Source organism: Corythoichthys intestinalis, chromosome 8 (assembly GCF_030265065.1).
Source record: "Corythoichthys intestinalis isolate RoL2023-P3 chromosome 8, ASM3026506v1, whole genome shotgun sequence".
Lineage (NCBI taxonomy): Eukaryota > Metazoa > Chordata > Actinopteri > Syngnathiformes > Syngnathidae > Corythoichthys > Corythoichthys intestinalis.
In genome coordinates this window covers 7,491,034-7,506,305 of record NC_080402.1, presented here as the reverse complement: position 1 = coordinate 7,506,305, position 15,272 = coordinate 7,491,034, and the positions used below count along the sequence as shown (strand labels likewise).

The 15,272-nt window shown below is 37.8% G+C and overlaps 1 protein-coding gene across 1 annotated transcript in view; it reads right to left on the bottom strand.

Annotated features, from left to right (window-relative positions):
• tbc1d9 (TBC1 domain family, member 9 (with GRAM domain)) overlaps positions 1–15,272 on the bottom strand; it is a 46,432-nt gene that overhangs the window by 19,877 nt on the left and 11,283 nt on the right. Inside the window, exons 2-9 of the mRNA XM_057842416.1 lie at positions 10,499–10,609; positions 10,277–10,395; positions 5,580–5,808; positions 4,190–4,451; positions 3,914–4,121; positions 2,450–2,656; positions 2,218–2,373; positions 1,994–2,144 (exon numbers count right to left, since the gene is read on the bottom strand). Of these exons, the coding sequence (XP_057698399.1) occupies positions 1,994–2,144; positions 2,218–2,373; positions 2,450–2,656; positions 3,914–4,121; positions 4,190–4,451; positions 5,580–5,808; positions 10,277–10,395; positions 10,499–10,609 (1,443 nt within the window). The remainder of the gene's footprint in view (positions 1–1,993; positions 2,145–2,217; positions 2,374–2,449; positions 2,657–3,913; positions 4,122–4,189; positions 4,452–5,579; positions 5,809–10,276; positions 10,396–10,498; positions 10,610–15,272) is intronic.

The following is a 15,272-nucleotide window of genomic DNA, read 5'->3' as shown; positions in this document are numbered from 1 at the left end:
GTTAGTGACATAATTTTCCGGATGACACTTATTGACATCTGTCATAAGCATTCAGTAATGCCTATGATAGTGTCTTATGACAGTCTTATGACACCACTGTCAAATAAAGTGTTTCCAATTAACCCAAATAAATCAACAAATACGCCGCACTGGACTATAAGCCGCAGGATTCAAAGTGAGGTAAAAAAAAGTAGCGGCTTATCGTCTGAAAATGCGGGATACTTAGGTGCGATTTGGTTTTTTTTCCCCTCACACTGACAGCTTTAGGCTTGCGCACTAAAAGTAGTGGTGTCAATAGACCATATTTATGTATATATTAGTGCTGCCACGATAAATCGATTAACTCAAGTATTCGATTAGAAAAAAATATTCAAATTAAATTTTGTTGCTTCGAGTATTCGTTTAATTAAAGTGGCGTTGTAATGGTTTATTTTGTTTGCATTTTGTTTTATTGATTAGGGTGGATACACCCTCCTCTGGTCTGCCTCATTTCATATGGCTGAATCCAACGGCTCCCTGTTCAGACCAATGTAAGCTAAGGTTTTGTTTGAGCTGATGTTTTTTAATGCATTCGTAATTTAGTTTATAGGTATATTTCGCTGTTTTTTGTGGGAATATGTGTCTGAACAATTTGTTAGGAGCATTGTAAAAAAAAAAAAGGAGCATTGTAAAAAAAAAAAAGAAGTTAGCATTCTATAGCATTTAAGCTAGCGGACTTTTGCTACGAAAGTTAGCAAATTTTTCTTTTGTTATACATAGATCCTTATTTATTCATTTTTTATACTGTTTGTGGCTCACCTCAGGTATTTTAATTTTTCAAGTTCCTTATCCGATTACTCGATTATTTGAACCAACTAGTTCATCGATTAATCGACTACTAAAATAATCGATAGCTGCAGCCCTAGTATATATTTTAATATTTTTTCTTAAATTTGAATACTAACTCGTTCACAGCTATTAATGGTGATAGACAAACCAGAGCTGTTTATAAAATAAACACTGATATTCACCAGTTATTTTGCCATACTACCACATAGTATGCTCCTGCTAACTATCGCCGTCAATGGTAGTAAACAAGTGCTTAAAAAAAAATAATTAAAAAATTTAAAATTCATATTTTTAAACATTTAATTCTCTAAATTGTTATTTGCATATTTTGTGCTAGGGTCTATTAATTTTTTTAAAAAATTTATTTGATATTTTTAATGTGTTTGCCTTCATTCGACTAAAACTAGATGAAATTAGTCTTGATTTTTCATCAAGAAAAACAAGATGAAATTGTTTTTTTTTTGTATTGCTGTTTTGTTTATATTTTAGTTTTATTTTATCTTTTATTAGTTTTTTCATTTATTTGTCTATATATTTAAAAAAAATATATATTATTTTTCATTAGTTTTTTGTTTTTTTTAAATACAGAAATATGGAGAGTCATGTGTTGGAGGCTAGCTGCACAAGCCAGAAGCTAACGCGGAGTAGCTTACGTAACGACAGCGAAGCTAACAGGACGTCAGTGACAATGATATTATTCAAAATACTGTGTAAAAGGCTCTAGTATGCGACAAAAGTTGAACAATGCAGACTGAACGTTTTAGCGTTTCAGCTAGCTAAGCTGAGGGAAGTTATGCTAGCACTAGCAATGCATGAAAGCGGTTTCAATGTCAAATTTTGTATTAATTTAATTTGTTTGTTGCTAAATAAATACAAGTAACCATGTGTAGCTACTTAGTGAAGAAAAGTGGAGGACAACATACATTTCCCCCAATAATTGTGACTTAAAATCAGCTTTTTGCTTTGTCATAATGCATTATTAGACTAGCGTGACTGTGATGGAGAACTTATCCCTCCAGATTTTTTTCAACAAAGTGAAATTGATTCTTCTTCATTGTTTGACCATGACGTGCAAGAATGCATGTCCAAAATGTTCCAACCCGATCACGTCCCTCATTGTATTCGTTTGTGTGCAAATGAAATGAATTGATTCGTCAATGCTGACCAGAGAACAGCAGCCATAGATCCCCTCTCATGCCCTCGGGGATGCCTTGAAGGACCAATTCTTTTGTCTTCTCGGTCCGGTACATGCACACGCCCTGGCCAAATTCTGAGAAATGGTTCTTCCACGCTTGCTCCTTCAGGAACTCCTTAGCCTGAAAAATGTATCTTTTTTATTTCTCTATCCCTCTTATCTGAGTGAATTACTTTAGAAAATGATTAACTCACCAATTTGGGATTGAAATCCTCAGGCGAGCGGCGTCGGTACATGGTCATGAGGGCCTGCGAGGCAGTAGGTACGCTACTGTCGTTCAGGTTGAAGGAGCGGTCGCCCTCCGAGCTCAAGCTGTGCTGCGGGCTGCTGGACAAAAGTGATCCGTAAACCTAGAAGGGCCAAAAAAACATTTAGGAAGCCGAAAGCTGAGGAACAAATGACGCGTGGCGAAACGTCAGCTCTTACCTCGTCGTCGGAGCTGTTGAGACTGGCGGTGAGTTCCCGCTCCAAGCAACTTTTAGATGGTGTCTGCTGCAGAAAGTCTGAAATCCTCTGAACCAGGAAGTCCCGGTCCTTCAGGTTGGCAAACAGAAAGGTCATTCGGTTCTTGGTGCTGATGGAGACGGGGCTGGGGAGCACGTTGGAGCTGTCCGCCTTCTCCACGATGGTCACCTAAAAGTTGGCCGTTGGATTAGCTCAAATGTCTGCAACCCAGTGTTGTTTTTGGCATCCCTTTTAATTTCCGTCTTAGCTGAAGGAATATCATCTTTTCTTGTATGTACTGTTTGACTGTTTGTATTACTCTGACACACTTAATATAACCAATCAGGGAATAGCATCTTTTCTCCCATTTACTGTTTGACTGTTTGTATTCCTCAAACAAACTCAATATAAAATAAACAACATTTATATCATAGTTTAAGAAAAAAACATGCAGAATATACTGATATACTAATAGACTGAGCAAGATTAACACTGACTACCAGGTGATAGGCAACATATCTACAAGCCCACGTCTGTAACACAAAATCCCACAATCAGCTCTTCAGGACAGTCCAGAACTAATGGCGGTACGTCCTGTACTACCACAACACCCGATAACAAAAAGAAGTTTGATAGCTCAGCGCCTCTCAGACGGTGAGGCGCGCCGAACCTCCCACCTCTGTTGCCTCATTAACCATGACCCAGCAACGGTGATACACGAACTTGATCGCCAAAATCTGTAACAGAAGACCCAAACACACCCCTCTTCCTACCCACGGCCTGCCTCGCGAGAGCTTTGAAAAAGACAATGTTTAACTTATCGTTGTGATTTTTCTCAGGAACTTTTTGTGAACTTGTGATATGGTGAGTCTGCCTCCTCGCCTGGGTCTGTTGCTGTTTTGCCTTGCCGTTTGACTGCTGTCGACCTAAATAAATTGTCAACTTGTGTTTCCAAGCCTTTTTCCAGCTTTCAAAAGGGAGTCAGTACAAGGGGTTAAGACTTAGGTGAATGCGCAGAGTTTGGCCTTTTGGCCTGTTTGTTGGGTTTTCGCTGGCTCGGGTCGTTGGAGCTGGGCTAGCGTGGGTCCAACGGTTCGGCTGGCATGATGCCGGCAATCTGGCTAAAAGGTCAGATTCCTCCATAGTCCATTTTGCCTTGGACGCCCGATCCATTTGGACTGGGACTGGCTAGTTGCGATCGTTCAATTCATTTAAATTTCAGAGTAAGATGTCAAATGTCCTCCTCATTAATATTCATGAGGTTAGCTACTGTTGCTGAAGGGGGACACGCAACCGTTTGACCCCGATAGGAAATGAATGGAAATCGTGTATGAAGGAGATGTTAACAGAGCTAAACCTACCAAAATGGATCGGGCATCCAAGGCAAAATGTTCTTTAATTTTGAAAGGACATACAACTACAACTGTACTTTTCCCACCAACTGACCTCGCGAAGAGGAATGATGAGGCTGCACTGCATCTCCTCCTTACTGGTGAAGCAGATGTAGTTAGTGGAGACAAACATTTGTCCCAGAATGTGCATTTTGCTGAAGGGAGTCCACAGGGTGCAGTCCGTATGCCCGTCTAGTTTTTCGTCTTTAGGCAGACGGAACAGTGCCCTGTAGCGCTCGCTTTTGGCTCTGGCGTCCAAGTCCCTGCAGAAAGAACCAAATTGTCAGACGCGGATTAACACGGGGGAAAGAAAGCGTCCACACTGAGTCACCTCTTGAGGGCCGACACCTTCATGGGCGATTTTTTCTTGAGTTTGGGTAGCGAACGGTCTTCCTCGAAGCCTTTGTTGTCCAGCAGCTGACGCATGGCGATGTTGGCCAGCTGCTCGGCCAGTTTGAAGGTCTCGTTGATGTTGAGGAAGACTGAGAAGACGTGCTCCTGGCTGCGCGTGCTGACTTTGATGCCGTCCGGTAGCAGCATGGTTGCGCTCTTCTCCAGCTGCGTAATGTCCGCCCAGCGCACCACCAGTTTGACTGAAAAACAAACAAATGATTGGACTGAAGCGTTATAAAAGAACGAAGATGTTTGTCACACGGTTTGGTTGTCGAACTTTGTTATGAATCCAGCACCAGAGGGCGGTGTTATGCAATATTTGTGTTGAAATGAAAAGTATTAGAGCAGATGTGTCACTTTTTTAGTACCGTAAATACGGTAGTTTTTTTCCCCATAGTTTCGTATTCCTTCTTAGTCCCAGTGTGACACGATTAATCGACTAATCAACAACTAATCGATTATCGAGTGAATTGACAACTCTCATAGACTTCATAATGTACATTAATATATTATATTAACATTATGAGGTCTATGCAAGTCTTTTGAAAGTCGAGTCATCGTTTGAGGACATTGTCAGCCTCAAAATTTTCCAAATACGCGATCAAAAGTATTGATTTAGTTTTCGTTGTTATTATTTTATTTACATTGTTATTTTTGTATTTAAAAAAAGAGGGGAAAACAGGAAATATTCTTCTTCCATTCGTCTCTTTTTTAATCAAAAAAGGAAATAACTAAACTGTATTTTGACATTTTTAATTTAAAATGTTTGAAAAAAATGTCTATTCTTTACTTTTTAAAGTATATTTCAAAATGTATTTTAAATAATTAAGGGGAAAAAAGTTCATATTCTCTTATTTTTATACAGAAAAAGTCAAAGTGGGCAACACAAAATGATGAAACTGGGCTGAATCTGGCCCGCGGCCATTGCTTTGACACCTGTGCTATAGCCTGTCACGTTAATTTGAGATAAGAGTAGATTACTTTTTTTCTTTTTTTTTAGGTCAATTTAAAAAATTACCCCACTATTCTTTTTATGGGCTTTTAAACAATAGGTTCCTACTTATAAAAGTGTTAACATTTAAAAATTATGAAGTCAAAGCTAGTTTTGATTCACATTCTCCAAGATAGCAGTTGCTTGCTAGCTGTTAGCTTAGCTTTTAGCCAACGACACAAAGATTTCTTGAAAAGGATGTAAAATCCAACTTACAAATTGTTAATAAATGAATGGCTATTCATTGAGACATTGATGCAAAGATGTTCATGAAAGAGTAAAAATTGTATTAGCTGAAACGAAAGTGCTCTTTGCCAAATTCTAATCTAGCGCCAACCTTCTTTGCCCAGTAGGTAGGAATAGAAGCAGAGGTGGTTGATGCTGAGATAGAGCCAGCCTTGTCGCGGCACTTTGCCCTTCCAGTAGCTACATGAGTAATAGTTGACCAGCTTTTCCTCGTCGGGCATGCCGAACAACTTGCGGAACTTGGAGCTGGCCTCCTTGAACTTGTCCGTGTCGTCGTCCTCTTTCACGTCGTGGTTCTTGTTGTATTCGGCGATGATTCCCTGTAGCGGGATGGAAACGAAACGAGAAAAACAATTGCAAGCGTCTCATAGTAGTGGTTTCCACTGTATCGGCTGAATAATGGCGGGAACTTGAAAAGCAGAACTAATGGTTCCTCACATAAGTAATGTGAGGAACCATTAGTTCTGTTTTTGTTTTCTAACGGTTCAGAATCTTATGATAAGATTCTGATGAATCTTATGATAATCTTATGATAAGAATCTTATGATAAGATCTTATGATAAGATTCTGAACAGTTAGAACACAAATCATGCGATTGAGCGCATAAATTTAAGCTGTGGCCCAGTTGCGACTTTTAAACTTTCATATTTTTAAGGCCTACAACAGACCTGTTAAGTTTCACGATTTGGTCGGGAGACTCCCGATTTTGACCCCAATGCTCACGCCTCACGATTAGAAAGCAAAATCTCCCGATTTTCCAAAAATGTCAATTTTTTTGTCTTTATTTTGGAAGGAAGAGATGGAGCTGACCCTGGTCGGCCTCCAGTATTCGGGAAAAACGACGTTCGTCAACGTAATTGCCGTAAGTCTTACGTGCCAGCGATAGCTAACTAGCCTAATGCTAATAGGATTAGAGCTAATGATGGGAGAACGATGAGGAAGAAGTCGCTGCTTTACTCTGTGTTTTCGTGGATCATACATCATGGAATATTAAACCACTGCGGTCCTACCCCCACAATATATGAATTTAAGTGAGAAAGCATATCGTTACTTACTTGAAGTTTAATCATTTAGATTCGCTATTATGCTAAAGCTAAAGTGTATACTATACATTTTATTACATTATATCATTATTACTGTGCTGAAACAAAAAATATAAAGTTTCAATTCTAGGTTACAATTCAATTAAAAAACTGCCATGACAAAGATACTTTTAAAAACAAATATGATTAATTTTCTAAATGATGTAAATAATGTTTTTAATCTTGCTGATTTAGTCTGACGAAACCCTAATTGGAGTGATGGTTGATGAGATGAAGAGGCTGCTGAGGAAGCTGATGTCCAAATTTGTGCAAATGGATGTGATCAGGAAAGCTGAGGATATCCTAGATGTTGATTACAGGAACAAGGAGAACTGGCATGACATAGGCAACATAGCAGTATCACATGATGCCAGACAATACATGGAGCAAGTTGAAGACTATCTCTGATGCCACCAAAAAGAGGTTCTTTGACAGTGCAGTTAATTTTTACACAAGTGTTGTGACCAAAATGAACTTGAAAAAAAATGGTTGCATTTTGTCTTAGCGATTGTCGCGTGCGCGCGCGTCATCGGGGTTGGCAAACAGAAATCTCCCTATTTGCAATTTCTACAACTTAACAGGTATGCTACAAGGATATAAAATCAGCTAGACGTGCGAGATATTTTACTGGAAATAAAATATTTGGGAGCTCAAATCGTTAATGAAAAAAAAAATACTGAGTCATCATAGTATTTTGCTATTTTAAGCTAGCTTTGCTAGATGTCTTTCATTACTGTAACGTATTGCATAACTTTAATGTGAATCACCCACTTGTATACCAAATGTCATTATTGTGGTTTACACAGTATTTATGGGGTTAAAAACCTTTTTAATGACCAAAAAAGCAGCTTATTAGCCTCTAAAAAAAAAAAAAAAAATAGCCGCTACTCAGATCGAAAGAGGGAGAAAGTAACAGTTTATAGTCCGATAATTATAGTAATACGCTTTTCAAATGTGTCATGTGGTTTTAAATCTGTAACTTTGGACTCTAAATTACTTAATTTTACATTTCCCCTAGGGGTGTGCTCAATTACAGCTTATTTTCAAGCAGATTTAAATCACATTTCCCGCCGCTAAGCTCTCTAAACCTATGATCCTAAAAATGCGGCTCACTGCTAGTATAAGAAAGAATCACACACGCACACAAAAATACATTTTAAACGTGAAATACAATCAAGCAAACCAAAATGAATCGATTTCTCGAAAATATGATGTATATCAGTATCTGCCTTTTTTTAATCCGACCGGCCAATGTGAAAAAGTCAATTTAAAACTAGGGATAGAGACTCGGGATCGCGCCATTTTTCAGAGGATCGGAATCCGGTGGATCGGGATCGGAAAAGGATCGGGTTTTTAATTTCATGCTCGTACAGCCTCACTCTCCCTCCTGTTGCTTTTCTTGGTCAGCAGTGCACTGCGGGTTTGCTCGTTAAAGTTAACGATGATTGGCAGGTGTTGAAGATCTTGACAGAGAAGCTTGGCAGCGCTACCTTCAAAGACGCCGAATGTGTCAATCATCGTTTAGCTTGTTCAACACTAGTGTGCTGTAGCAAATCATTGTGTGTGTGGGGGTGTGTTTGTTTGTGTGTGTGTGCGCATTTAACTGGACTCACTCAATGAAGCATTTATTAATAGTGTTGGGCATCGTTTGATATTTAGCGATTCCGGTTCCGATTTCACATTTCGATTCCAGTTCCGTACGATTTTCGATTCCGATTCTTTGAAGAGGCAGGATAAAAAAAAATGCAGGGTCAAAAAAATTGCATAGTTTATATTAAAGTCTTCTCGACGATTTTTTAAATTAAATGAACTTCTCACAAGGGTAATTTTAACTTGTATATAAATATCAGTCTTTGAACTCAAGCAATTTTTTTCGGCTCGGCGGTCTGGGCATCGAAACAAGGAATCGAAATTTTAGATTTCGAACGATTCCGGGAGCATCGGAGTGTTAGAACCGGTTCCAATCGATGCTTGATTCCTCGATGCCCAACCCTATTTATTGATGACAAGCATTTTTCTAAGTTTTTCTTGTTTAAAAATGATTCGCATTATGAAGGCGGCATGATGGGACAGTAACATGTTAAAACTTTTTTTCCCAGAGAGCTATTCATTTTAGGGCTGCAGCTATCGATTATTTTAGTAGTCAATTAATCGATTAACTAGCTAGTTCGAATAATCGAGTAATCGGATAAGGAACATAAAAATTGATCTACCTAAGCTGAGCCTAAAACCGCAAAAAAAAATAATAAAAATTAAGGATCTAAGTACAAAAAAAGAACAATTGGCCAACTTACATAGCAAAGGTCCGCTAGCTTAAATGCTATAAAATTCTAATGATATTTTTATTTTTTTACAATGCTCTTAACAAATGGTTAAAACATACATTCCCATAAAAACGGCTAAATATACCAATCAACAAATTACGAATGCATTAAAAATACATTAGTTCATACAAAAACAGATCTTATGTTGGTCTTAACAGGGAGCAGCTGGATTCAGCCATGTGAAATGAGTTATGTCATATTCACAGTTGCCACTACAAGGCAGTGTATCCTCCCAAATCAATAAAACTAAATGCAAACACTTTCAAAACAAACCATTATAACACCACTTTAATTAAACGAATACCTGAGCCAGCAAAATTTTATTTGAATTTTTTTTTCTAATCGAATTACTCGAGTTAATTGGATATATTTAACCTTTAATTCAACTTTATAGGAAATGTTTCTTGAGTCTAGGAATTCAGGCACTTCTGGAGTTGCTATTTTTTATTTGTGTGATTCAATAAACATGCTTTAGGCATTTCAATTAAGTTTACTGTTTGCATTATTTTTTTTTAAATCAATTTTCACACTTTTACTGCAAATGACTATTGGCTCCAAAAATCAGTTATTGACCCCTCTAACTACTAATAATCGGTATCGGTCTTGAAACACTCATATCGGTCAATCTCTCGTCAATACCCTAGCACTGAAAGTCCAAAGTAAACACCACAAACTTTCTATGAAGAAAGGAATACAGTATGTACTTTGTTTGGTCACGGACGCACATGAAGGAAAGTTTTCCTCACACACATCTTAGCATATGGCTGCGGTCAACTCGACTGCAAGCCGCATTATCACAGTTTGTCTTAAGCGTTTATTTACGCCGTATTCATGTTGCACATGCATGTTTTATTATGTAAGTTGTTTATTTCCAACATCTGGATAACATTGAGAATCCAACTGAATGTAAAAGACTGCTTATTCATCGCCACAAAAGCTTCAGCAGAAAATTCTGATAAGGGAGAAAAATCTGACAGAGCACATGACATAACATTACGAAGTACCGGTAGCTAACGTTAGATATTCGGCTGTGGGATTTCTCGTTTTTAAGTTGCGAGTGGTAGCATTTTGTCTCAACTATAATAATGGTCTCCTCTCTGTAAAGTTTAATACAATGGATATACCGTTCCACTGCATACTGCAACAAACTCTCTCGGCTTCTAGATGAAATTCATTTTTTAAATAAAAAAACAGTTCATTTTTTGCTGTGGTAGTGCAAATTCAGAAATTTGAACTCCCGCCATCATCCATAAATTGTTCGTTCACTCAGTCACTGTCATGGAGGGAATTTGACAGAGCCTTGGATTGTCCGAGTTTTCCAAGGAGGCGGGGCATAGCGATAGATCAATTGCTCATTATATATTTTCGGTATCATTACTTGCCTGGACTTTTCCTTTGACAAATGTGGTGATGTCGTTTTCGTTCTCAAAAATGGAGAGCGTCTGCAGCATGTTGTGCTCCAGCCACTCCCAGTGCTCAGTTATCTCCTTCCGCGATGTTCCTGAGGGGCAAAACACCACTTCGGACCTCGACTAGACTGTTTTGTTTTTCAGGCTCGGATTAAATCAATGCTTTTTAAAGATGCAAGATCTTAAACTGCATACCGTGAGCGATGATCCAATAGGATAGCGAGTCCGGGGTTTGGTAGAGAATTCTGTAGGGAGCCATGCGGGCACTTGAATCCAATACCACGTCCAAGGTACCCACCAGCAAACCTATTAGAACACATTAAAAGTCAATGTTTTAACCCCTTTATAGGTTACTCATGTTACTCTCGACGTCCAATCCATTTCGACTTGAATGAATGTTCGTTCATTCGCCCTTCCCACTCGAAATGGATTGGACGTCAAGCACCGTCAATGGCAATAATAGATGAGCATTTACAGATAGTCCTCTCAGGTTAAATGATGATTATCTTGGGTCACTTAATCTTGATTTCTGGTTACTTCCTGTACATTTTGGGGCAATTCGAGGAAGTGTTTTTTTTTTTGTTTTTTTTTTGCTAAAAATAATTACCACAAATGGGGAAACTGACATTTTAAGTTACACTAGGTAACTTTTCAACCTTTATAAAATATTTCCTTAAAGGGATCCTCTCTTTTTAAGAAAAGTAATTCTTAAAAGATAAATGTTAGTATGAGTTATAACAATTTGATATTAAAACCCCTTTTCAAGTTTTTGTTTCAATAAAGTTTGTAAAATTATTTTAAGTGATAGGTCGCCATTCTTGTTACGTCGCAGTGCGTGACGTCACTGGTCCCGTTGCGGAAATCCCAGCGTGTCACTCGTTAGCTTTCCCAACATATCGTCAGTTCTACCCTTCCTATTTGAACCAGATCTGAAAAGTGAAGAGCAGGACAGCACTGTCGGTCGTTCACAAGACGAGCTTCAAGGAAAAATGCGTGCAGCAAATACCTGATAAGACAAAAGTTGGGCAAAACTTGCCTGGTACACCAGACTCACCGCTGTTCTAGCTATTGAGTCTGGCCACCATTCAGCGGATACAATTTCCAGGGCGGAACAAGCCACAGCAAACAGACAGCGGAGTGGACCAATCAGCGACGGGCAGACGTGACGTTAGTAAAACGACGAGGGCAGGACGAGGGACTTGTGCGCGAAAGGAAACATTCGAGCAGAGCGGAGTTTATTCAACATGGCTAGCGCGAGACAGACGGTTGTCAATGACTCGTGTCGATGTGTTTTTGGTAATTTAAAACTGATTTTACCGTGGATTGGAACATATTCTCGGCTCTCCTGTTCACCATCTGTGTTGTTGTGGAGACAACTTCCGACGCGCAAGAATGACATTGCTCGTTAAGAACACGTCACGGAAATAAACTAATCTGATTTGTCGATTGATTTTGTACCTGCTCGAGAGGCCGTTAATGGGCTGGGTCCCAGACTTTTCTCTCAGTGTTTGAAAAATACACTGTTGAGCTGTGGCTGTGGCCATGATATACCGGCACATCCCTAGTTGTACCGAACCCTGACCCCTTCACCGAGGTACGTCCAGAACCATGGCTTGTGTGTACTGTTACACCCCTAACACTGTCATATTTGAACCTGGCGTCCATGTGGTACTATACCAAATGTTAATATAGCAGGCTACATGACACAAAATGTGAGGTTCTGTTTTATTAAATTAACAGAAATAGTCAATTGTCCTATATGAGGGTTAAACAGGACAACTAATAGGAAAATACATGACCAATTAGCTATTTAGAAACATTGCTGGAAAAGACATCCAGGCTGACATTTCCAACACATATATATTCACGACAAACTAATTTTCACAAAGAGACAAGTATTTATGGTGCACATTAGCAAAGGCTAAACATGTGAGTCCAATGAACATGCTGCAGGGGGAAAAAAGTACATTCTTGAGGCAATGACATGAAAGTGAGACAACAGGGTCAGCTTGTTGATTTACTGAGCTTGAGTACAGTAAAAGCATGCCGTATTAATTATTGATTTGAGTGGTGCTATTTATTCCTGTCAATCAGAATCTACTGATCTCACTACTTCAATTTCTTTGTGTACTGAATTCATGTTGAATTAGCCAAGTTCCGCCAGCACAAACGTCGCCGAAACCATGTGATAAGTTGTGTTGCCCTGTACTGATAATTCATGCTCTGTTAAGGAAGAGCAAAACAAATCAAATTATCTTGGATCTTTTTTTTTTTAACTCGGTCTCATTTTTCACACATTATTCCCATTAAAACAATGATCCCGAATTACATTTAATAAATACATTTAGTCCCCGGGTTATAAAGTACCCAATTTACGTAATTTTGTCTTACTGCCATTTTGTCTCCAGTCGTTTTGTTTTTATAGTCGTGCAAACAGTACCTTATTGTACCTCACAGTATATTATTTTTAACTTTATTTTATTAACATGACTGTTCTGCCCTTTTAAAAAATGTGTATTTGATTATAATGTCGACTTGTTTTGTGATGCATGCTTTTATTTTGGAACACGAAGCGTAGGGCAGGTAGTACTTCCGCACGTGAGTAAGCGCGCCTGTACACAAAAAGAAAGTATTTGCGCACACGAATAAGAACGAATGCGCACACACAGGGAAGCGCGCATATGCTTCCACGAAGAAGTCGCGCAGCCGAGTAAGTGAGAGAGGGGAAAAGTTACAATGTAGCTTGCTGTCTAGCTAGGACTTAGCTCCAACGTCTTGGCGAGAACAGTACTACAATGACATATAATAAATGTTTTTTGGAAGTTATTTTGAGATTAAGGGGTACTTAAGGGGTTAATTCCGACTTCCGCAGAAATTCGGGTTACGTCGCCAGCGTGGGAACGGAATTTGTCCGCAACCTGGGGACTACCTGTATACATAAAACTTTGGAGGAATACATAAGTAAAAAAAAATTATACTAATAATAAAAAAAATTATAAAATCAATGAAGAAAATTAAATTGAAAAACTACAATTAAAATTGCAAAAAATAAATAAATAAAGATTTTTTAAAAATTCTAAGTAATAGGAGTAATAGGAGGAAATATAGAAAATTAAAAATAAAAGATTAATTTGTGGAAAAACAAAACAAAAAAAGAGAAATATATTTGTCATTGTATTAATAAAATCCTATTTTATTATTTTATTATTTATTAATTTAAAAAATATGTATCTTTATTTTTTATACATTTTTTATAGTACTCTTATTTTTATATTTCCGTGAATGTTTTAAGATTTTCACATTTCTAGCTACAGTTTTCAATTTAATTTGTAATATTTACTTTTCTTCTCCCTTATTTAAAAAAAAACTTTTTTAATGAATGTTTTAATGTAAGATTTTCACATTTCTAGCTATATTTTTCAATTTAATGTTCAGTATTCACTATTTTTTTTAATCAATCCTAAATTCTATGTATTACTCCAACACATGTTAACACTTTTAGCTGCCTTTGACGCCGCTAGACGTCCAATCCGTTTGACGTGAGAGGGTGGCAGCAAATGAACCGTTTGTTCTCTGCCCACCCTCCCACGTCAAACTGATTGGACGTCTACTCGTGATAAACTCAAAGGACATAATTGGACACCTAAACTTGTCAATGGCACTGAAAGAATTGAGTGAGTGAGAACGTGTAACTACAACTTATTTTGCCTCTCAAAAACTATTACACGCACAATAAGTACAAATATTGCGAAATAAAGCTACCACCAAAGTATTGCGTAACACATATTTAAAATTTGATTGTGATGGATCTAGTTATCCAAGTTCAAAAGTAAATCCAACTCGTTTAAGACTCATATTTTGAAGTTTAAAAAAAACGTGGTACCATGTAGTGAGTAAAATAGAGAGTACATTCACTATTTTTTTTTATCAAAAGCAGCTTGCCTGGTTGCATAAGATAAGTGTTTATGGCCCGTTTCTGGGTTTATTACGTGTTTGTTAAGGTTCTGGCTTGGCACCAATTGTAGAATGAAAAGAGACAGTGTTCTAATGTGAAAAAAGAAAATAAAGTAGTGTCTATGAATGATGCTAGTTTTTAACAGGCAGCAAAACGGGCAGCATGGGTCCTATATGTAGGGTTTCAAGTTGTTTATTACACTCCAATTGTGGTAAACTTAAAAAAAAAACAGAAACAGAAAAATCCAAGTTACGAAAAAATCTCTTGATTAGATGAAAAAAAAAATCATTATTCAATCCAGTAAATCAATAAAATGCCACCTCCTGCTAGAGCTGAAAACCATGTAAATAAAAAGCCGAAGAGTAGTGTCGGGTGCCAGCAGTACTCCGCTGCCAACTGGCACTCAACGCAAGCCAGCAAGCTCAGCATTTACATAAGGATGACATCATCCCCCAGCACTGCTCAGCACACTGCAGCAAGACACCCAAAAGAGGATTTATTAGAAACACCAGATATTCGAAAGCTAAAAAAAAAACAGACGCTTTGCTAATCTAATTCCATTCAAACTGTGATGATTACAACTCATGCAAGATTCTTATTATGGGAAATGAATGGAAGAAAAAATACTTTGTTGAAAGAAAATCCTCATTTGTCACACTAACATTTTCAACTTAACATCCACGGTCCAAAATAATACTTGATACGCGATACCATTTTTGAAACTACAGAAATAAATTAATTTAAAAAACACATCCCGTAATTTTCAGACTATAAGCTGCTACTTTTTTCCTCATTTTGATACCTGTGGCTTATAGTCCAGTGCCGCTTATTTGTTGATTTTTTTAGGTAACACTATTTGACAGCGGTGTCATAAGACTGTCATAAGATCATCAAAATTATGACATGACACCAGAGGTTGCGCTAGACTTTTTCGTTGTCTGTCATTTTGACTGACAGGGTCATAAAAATCCAGTCATAATCTATTTTTACCCATCACTTAATTTTTTAAAATGA